Source organism: Osmia lignaria, chromosome 14, assembly GCF_051020975.1.
Source record: "Osmia lignaria lignaria isolate PbOS001 chromosome 14, iyOsmLign1, whole genome shotgun sequence".
Lineage (NCBI taxonomy): Eukaryota > Metazoa > Arthropoda > Insecta > Hymenoptera > Megachilidae > Osmia > Osmia lignaria.
Window position 1 is genome coordinate 7,577,344 of NC_135045.1, and position 8,444 is coordinate 7,585,787.

Sequence of the window (8,444 nt, forward strand, 5' to 3'; positions counted from 1 at the left end):
TAATGTTCATTGCTTTAGTGTTGCGAGTAAAAGATTCACGGTTTGAGAATCCCCTTTTTTTGCATTTTAATTGCATGTCTGTTAAAGATAGCGTTGCGAATGACATTAGCGAGGTTGTTTCCCAGTGTTGCGACTTATAAATGCGCGATTGCTTTGCATTAGTTTATAGAGTTCCCTGCTAATTAGTGTTGCGGTAATGAATATTCGCGTTTTGCATTAGAGTTGCGATATATGATGAAATGCCCAAAAACGATCCAGTGGAGTTGCCATGGTCCATAAGGCAGCTATGGACCAGCTGCCGTGGTACAGCCTTGGATTGGCTGTACCCCTTTTTTAGATTAGTGTTGCGTCTTACAAAATTCGGTAGATTTGAGTAGTGTTGCGTTACAGTTCGCGTTTTTTCTTTTTTTCAGCTTAGTGTTGCGCATAATGGAGCAGCCTTCACGCGTACGCTTTTGTACATATTATATAATTAATGAAATTAGTGTTGCGAATGAATTCGCGATTATTATTAAATTTTTTACTTTTTTGCATTTATTAAGTTAGTGGAAGTAACTATGACTCACATTCGGTGGGAATCCATTGCTAGTCAAGGATTCCGCGGCCTAAGACCGTGAACACCATCTCTGGGAGATATACCCATGCATTACTAGGCCTTTGCAGGCGCAGCTTTAGAATACGGAACATATGAAAATATGTTACCATATTCTAAACTGTAGTCCTTTTGTCTATACTATGGGCGTCCGCAAATCTGACACCGTTGGATGCAACGTGTTGGACGGGCGGGTAGCGCTCTTAGCGAAGGGGTGCACTCTGTCCTGGCGTTACGACGTCCAGGCGGGGTGGGTGGTATGTAGCGTCTGGCGTAAGTCTAGGGGGCGTGAGACCCTTCGTTGCCAGCCGATGTTTTGTCATAGTTCAGAATGTTTGCAATTTTAAAATTAGTGTTGCGTGTGATTTCGGTTTCTTTTATAGGATTTGCTTTGGGATTGCTCTTATGGGCAGTCAAACTTTTCTTTTCAGCTTCCCCTGTACCCTCACTCCCACTGCTATGCCCTCATTCTTTTTTCTTCCCTTTTTTCAATTTTGAAAATTTTGAGCATTCGGTTGTTGGAAATACTGTTAAATAATATATGAATTTAATGTTTTCAGAATATTATTAAATACGATAAAGTTTTAAATAGAACTTTATTCAAAGTTTTATTTAAAATGAAAGTTCATTTTATTTTGTGATGATTGGTGATAAATTATTTCAAGGAATATTTGTTCATTTGAAATTGCTTATTTAATTTTAATTGTACTTTGTTTAAACAAAAGTAGTGGATGATCGTTGTTAAGGTTGTTCAGTTTTAATTTTTAATCGCGATGTTTTGTTTCAAGCTTACGGAGAAGCTAATTAAATTACTTTTATAAATTTTCAAATTCTTTTCCTCAAAAGCAGAGTCCACTCGTGATTTTCTTTCCAGTTTTCCATTTACAATAGATTTGCATTGAAAGGTGTATTGAATAATATAATGCAATAAAGTCGAGTAGAATCGTGGTTGTACGTACTATATATTGCAGTAAAAGACAGTTGTTTCAATTAAAATATTGTGTGCTATTTGTCGCGAAATGAACGAATATTAAATACAATAAAATGAAATAATTAATGTTCCTAACTCAAATCACTTAACTCAAATATATATTTTTCTGAATTTTTTTCTCTTTATTTTGGTACTGAAGTTTGCTTTAAATTCATATTTCGTATCAAATTGATTTTGAGTTATTAACAACCACTCTGACTTTTATAAAATTTTATTATTACTAATGTATCTTCTTTCCAGCTATTAATTTTTCTTTGTCTTTATCTGGATTCAATTAATCAGTTTCTGTTACAGAGAAATATCTTTATAGGAAGTATGAAATAATAATATCGGATAATTGATTGGAAGAAATGTAATATAAAATCTAGCGCCCATAAATGGAATTCCATGTATCCAATTAAGTAAACCAAGGTGAAAATGATTGAAAAGGAAAAGTGATTCTTATAAGTGGTAATATTTGAACCGTACTATTTTCGAAAATTGTATTTAATTCTTTTCTGTTTGTTTTAGGCAGGTTGTAAATTTATGATTAAGGCCACATGAGCCTTATTATTTTCTTAAATTATGTTTAATCCTTTTCAGTTTTATTTCAGGAAGTATTCTGGTGAGGACAACAAAATCAACAAATTCATTGGACTTATTTATATATATGGTCATGAAGATATAATCGTCAAACATTGCAGTGTTTAATTAATAAGCGTTAGATTTAAGCGAATTTTTAATATAATTACGAGCGCTCGTATAGACAGGTATTCTTAGTAATATAAGTATGTAGGACAAATATGTAATTGCATATTTATTAATTACAGATCTGTAATCAAAATCAAAATTAAAAAATGTTGCGATATGTATAAAAAGCAAAAATATACGTAGATATATGTATAGATAAGTAGATAGGTACCTACCTGAATAAAAACAATGCTCCTTTTGTTGTTCGTTTGCATAACAGTCAAAAACGTTTTGCAAATGTGCATCAAGAGGATGATGCTATTTAACACAAGTAAAAATTTGCATAAATGGAGGGTGGATGGGACGAGGTAGGGCGGGTCTCCACCCGCAGCAACCTCCCCGTGGTGAGACCTGGGCAATCGTTATTATTTGATGACTAATTAATAACTGTATCATTATTTCTATAGTACTTTTATTAATTATGCAGCAAATAATACGAGCAAATTGGCTGCGAAAATGCTTTTTTTTCTATTTAATCGCTATTATATTTCTTTCAGGAACTATGCCTTTGAGATTCTGAAGCGTATCACATTGCAAATACAATTTTGCGGAAAGAAAATTAATAATAATGAATGCATGGTCAGTATTGTTTAATTATGTACTTATACATATAGCTATCGTAGCATACACGTGTCATTTAGGTGTATGCGAAAGGTGACGTAGTATAGTATGCCGTTAGTTGGATGCAATAACTAAGGAGGCGCTTGAATCAGTTTCTGTCGATCAAACATGGGCTGTTTTACCGATGCGGAATACAGAGTTCGGCATCGACGCTTGCCTCAAGGACACCACCGATCTCTGATTTTATTCTATATAAACACTCACAGTGAGCACTGTTATCGGCTTGCAAAGAATGGTCAAAATTGATAATCTAGATTTTGAGTTAAAAAGTCACAAAAATCCTGATCAATCGTTTAATAGCGGAGCTTCGCTCCAATTAACTGTGATTTTGAAGAGATCGTACGATTTACAGTGTAATGATAATAGTAGAAATTGTAAATGATTAGTTAATTAGAGTTTGGAAGCTTGAAAAATGTTTACCCCTACCACGGCAATATAACGAGAGTCTACTGCAATACATATTAATACTAGGCCGCCAACCGCTTCTTGGCTGACATACTGGAGCGAAGCGATTGATTTGCTGTGAAAGTAAGTTTAACAGAGTTGGGACACGATATAGCAATTAAAAGTAGTGTTTAATTGTTGATAATGTAAACAACCCAAGTTTTAATTAACGGAACACGAATTCAAAGCTCGCGCGATAGCGTAATTCCGATTTCTCGGAGGCTGTCCGCTTAGTGGACAGGTAAAAAAATTCCTGTTGAATGCCAGGTGAAATGTCAGTCGATGCACCCACGTGATTCCGCGTTGACTCGGTTAGCCGGCTGTTCTCGTGTACGCGATACTAAAAAGCTGTTCGTGCCACTTGACGCATTCGTATCTGTCGGTCGCGGTGTCGATTAAACGGTGCCGAACAATATTTGATCCCGCGCGATCAAGCAAACACCGTTAGATCGTGATCGTCGACGAAACGTTCACGTGGTCATCGCGAAAAGTCGTCCGAGAGTTCGAGGAACGCGAAACACTAGGTACCATCTTCTGGAAAAACGACGATTGTTCTTTGCTTTTTGTACCGTGACGATTGTTCCATTTCTTTTCTGTTTCTTGCACCCATCGTTGAGGTGCATACTTGTAAAACATGCAGGAGGAACGAAAATTCCGAATATCATTAAACTGACTATTTCTGTTGTGACAGTCACAGTATTATGTTTGTGTAGACGCGGATCCAACATTTTCTTGTCAATTTCAATGATATATATTTTTAGTGTGTTTTTTTACTCGTTGACCTTGGAAGACCTTGATACGATAGGATGTTTGCTTCGTTGTAATGCGCGATGCAACATTAGATGAAGGACAGTGTGCGGTGTTCTCCTGAGAGAAGGTAGGATTGGACTCAAGCCTCGCAAAATGTTTTCGTGATCAAATTATGAACTCTAAAATATGCCATTTTAACCCGACATCGATGATCAATTTATTTACAAAATTGGTGTTTCAAATATCGAAATAATTAAAAAAGGTTCGTAAATGAACGACTCCGTTAGAAAGGAAACATTTCTTATTGCAATGTTCCACGAAGTGAAGATGCATTTAGCATAAATTCAATTTTGAGCGTTCTACTTTCTCTCTGTTCGTTGCACACGGTTCGATATAAACATTTCTCTGAGATTACGGATGCCTGTTGAGTTTCTCAGCGACGCGGCGAGGCGCGGAGCGGTGTCACGATTCCTCGCGCGACTTTCGAAGCGTGCCACCTAACCGCTTCTTGTTTTTTGCTTCTTGCGTTCACTTTGCTTGCAGCAGAGACGATGGACGAGTGGTTCTGCGATCGCGAGACCCTCAAGTACGATGAAGCTTGTATCAATCTACGAACCGACCACGAAGATTCCAACGTCTGGCTCTATTTGCTCTCGACCGATTGCGCCCTGGTAAGTCATACAAGGATACGCTTTTTGCACTTATACTTTGTCACGTGTTTCGCATACCTTTACTTTTCTATCCATCAAGTTACTTAAATTCGTTAATCGCAGATACGTCCGTGTATTAACATGAATCCTGCAGTGAATACGATCGTGTGTAACAAGATATTTTAATTTTTAAATAAGGAATTTTCTTATTTACATAATTAGAAACACTTGTAACTCATTTATCGAGTTTAAGCGATCAATTCGTAATTATCAGTCATTAAATCAAACGACAAGAGTAAAATTGATTAATGCATATGTTGCAGTGTCCGTATACCAGAATCAAGCAAATTATAGCGAATTCTACCTCCAGTGTAATAATCGATACAGTCAGACCTACAACGTTTAGGATATTCGATGCCGTAGATCCTGATGAATTCGTAACTGCTAAAAATACGAGGTACATCTTATTGACAAAGAGAGGAATTTTACAGTTTGGTATTGTTTAACATTCGCGTGTTTCCACGTTTCAGTAACGTGATCTGTGAGTTAACACCGAATTTGGGACAATTCGGTATATACGAGTTGACGGTCCAAAATCGAAGTTGCGATATAAAGGTTTTGAACGAACCAACTTCTCCTTATACAGGTGAGGTCTGGTGGATTTTAAAAAATAACAATAGATAACCATTATTTGTTTTCCATTTTCATCGTACAGTCGGTTCACAGGTTAATAATTCCAGCTATGTTTACCAGAGATATTGATAACGAGTATCTTGAGCAATCTCAGTTTTTTAATTAATTTTATCAGGATTCGAAGATCGTGTCTCGGTTTTGATTTAAATTGAGATATACCTTTTTATCCAAGTGTAATTTTTTTCAGAATTTTTCGTTATTTTGGGAGTTCTGGTACTCTTTCTGTTTGGCCTGTCCGGTTTGAAGTCACTATGGCACGCTTGCAGAAAGAAATGTACGCGACGTCAGGTGGACGATACTGCGATGAGGCAACCTGTGAAACGTCGAGTGAAAGCAATCGACACTGTTCGGGGGTACGATCCATGAAAATCCACTCACATGTTCGAAACGATGATATTAAACATAATAAAAATCAATGTTTTAGGGCTAGCACTCTATTAATGATATTCGTTAACGATGGATCCGGTGGTTATAGAACTTTGGGCCATGCCACTTGGAATGGCTTACTCTTAGGGGATTTAGTGTTCCCTTGTTTTATATGGATCATGGGGGTATGCATCCCCATAGCGTTGGGCAGTCAGTTAAAGCGAATGGTGCCGAAACATGTCATACTATACGGTATCGTTAAGGTAATTTATCAAATTACTGCAATTATAGCGTTTTCTACTGTCATTTGATATTTCCAACAGAGAAGTATTCTCCTGTTCTTAATCGGAGTATCCCTAAACACGGTGAGCACCGGTCCTCAGCTAGAAAACATCCGGATATTCGGTGTTCTTCAACGTTTCGGTGTAACTTACTTTATGGTTTCTCTGACATACCTTTTCTTGATGCTCAAAAGACCAACAAAGGTACAGTTAAGCTCTCGAATTTTTCATGAATCGATACTATATTCATTATTTCTTCGTAGTCTCCGATGTTACGAGATGTGCAAGATTTTTTCCTCTTACTACCTCAGTGCTGTGTGATGGCAGTCATCGTGGCTGTTCATTGCATCGTCACATTTTGCTTACCTGTTCCTGGCTGTCCCACGTATGTACGTATAATTCGATGAATAATTTTTACGTAGCAACAGAATCGTTAAAGGGTGTGTTGATAGTGGATATCTGGGTCCTGGTGGTCTTCACGATGATGCAAAATATTTTGACTGCGTTGGAGGAGCAGCCGGTTATATCGATAGATTGGTACTCAAGGAACAACATTTGCATCATTCGATGACTGTTTATCAGTCGGGACCATTTGATCCAGAAGGGATTTTGGGTATGTTATTCTTGATAATAAGAAAATGGAACTGTTACAATTGTATACAAAAATTTGTCAAGGTTGTCTTACATCGACGTTCCACGTTTTCCTCGGTCTACATGCTGGCATAATTATGATGTCTTACAAAGACTGGAAAGAACGTGTTGTGAGATGGTTGGCGTGGGCTGCGCTTTTCGGCTGCATCGGATGCGCTCTCCACTTCACCAACGTGATTCCCGTCAATAAAAAGTTATGGTGCGTCATTCCAGAAAAGGATATTCCTTGGTTACTTATCGACTGGTTTTATTTTTACATTGCACAGGTCGCTGTCGTTCGTGTTCGTAACGACATCCTTCGCTCTCGCTTTCCTCTCCGCCTGTTATTTGCTCGTGGACGTGCTTAAGGTGTGGAAAGGAGGCCCTTTCCGAATCCCTGGTATGTAAAACTTTCACACAGAGCTTGCGCAACGCGATCGCTGAACAGATTTCACGTCGAGACAAATATTTATGAGACATTTATAGTACTGACCCTCCTTGTTGCTACAGATGTCGAATTAAAAGAGACAGATATTCTTCGGCGAATACAAAAATTTTTAAGTTCTCGAGAAGAAAGGTGGAAACTAATGAAAATCTAATGTTTATTTGATAGGTATGAACGGTTTGTTGCTGTATGTTGGCCACATGACATGTTATCAAAATTTCCCTTTCCATTGGAGCATCGGAAGCATGAACAGTCGAGGTCTACGTTTATGCGAGGCGATTTGGGGAGTTGCATTGTGGACTATCATTGCATACATTATGCACAAGAAGCGAACTTACATCAGCCTTTGAAATTCTATTCCTTATATAGAAAGTATATTTTATAAATAAAACATTGAAATTGTTATTCCCTTCCATACACGTACAGATGCTTACCTTGGTGAATTTTAATATAATTTTCTAAAGAAAAAAAAAAAGAAATGCAGAGATGACGAAAGCTCGACGGAAAATGAAGATTACGACGAACTTTACAAATAATTTATTGTACACAACTTACATAAATAGCACAATGACAGATCGAGGTAACGCGAGACAGTATCGATAAAAGTACACGTATTTTCAATCGATTATTTCACATCGATTCTATTCTTCTCGAACGAATCAGAGCTTCGAACTTTAACGATTTTCATCCTTTTACAAATGTGCACACACCGTGGGATCGTTAGAATGGAGTAATGAAGAAAAGAGAAATAAAATAAGAGGGTATAGAAGAAGAAGAAAGGGTGAAACCTATTGGGGCGACAAATACGATCGGTTAACGAGAAGGATTTTCTACGGATCGCGGTCGTAAACAAAATAAAAAATAAACGAAAAGAAAAAGGAAGAAAGAGAAGAAAACACACTAGCAACGCCATGTTTCTTAAGGAGGTACCCGTGTTCGCTCAGTAATCCGTTGCATCGGGACCTGAAAATCGAAAGAAACAATTTTGTTAACATCCATTAATATACAGATTGTATAATTCTCGTGAAAGGAAAAAAAAAGAAAAATTGTGCTCCTACGTATTACAAGAAAATACTGGCGAGCATGTCAAGACGCTTAAATTCTGCTACGCTACAACTTCTCTAACGAGCAATCTCATTCTTCAACAAAAAATAATTATCGTGTATTTAATTAACAATATAACTATTTATTTGATAGTGAACCACAATTTACTGTTGAACTGGCAATAAATGAAACATTAGTGCAAATGCAT

The 8,444-nt window shown here is 37.1% G+C and overlaps 1 protein-coding gene across 1 annotated transcript; it reads left to right on the forward strand.

Moving 5' to 3' along the window:
- Positions 1-3,557: 3,557 nt before the first annotated feature.
- On the forward strand, positions 3,558-8,070 carry LOC117605649 (heparan-alpha-glucosaminide N-acetyltransferase). The gene is made up of 12 exons (XM_034327197.2): positions 3,558-3,901; positions 4,671-4,798; positions 5,101-5,234; positions 5,308-5,423; positions 5,658-5,823; positions 5,895-6,099; positions 6,160-6,321; positions 6,381-6,502; positions 6,570-6,730; positions 6,793-6,967; positions 7,035-7,147; positions 7,361-8,070. The coding sequence occupies exons 2-12, from the start codon at positions 4,679-4,681 to the stop codon at positions 7,540-7,542; spliced, it is 1,656 nt and encodes a 551-aa protein (XP_034183088.2). The 5' UTR covers positions 3,558-3,901; positions 4,671-4,678; the 3' UTR covers positions 7,543-8,070.
- Positions 8,071-8,444: the final 374 nt, after the last annotated feature.

What these genes read in the sequence shown, in the direction of transcription:
- LOC117605649 (XM_034327197.2), top strand. Translation starts at nt 4,679, where the DNA reads ATGGACGAGTGGTTCTGCGATCGCGAGACCCTCAAGTACGATGAAGCT. An exon ending in GTAACTGCTAAAAATACGAG is followed by an intron (nt 5,235 to 5,307) that starts GTACATCTTATT and finishes TCCACGTTTCAG; the next exon opens with TAACGTGATCTGTGAGTTAA. An exon ending in ACCAACTTCTCCTTATACAG is followed by an intron (nt 5,424 to 5,657) that starts GTGAGGTCTGGT and finishes AATTTTTTTCAG; the next exon opens with AATTTTTCGTTATTTTGGGA.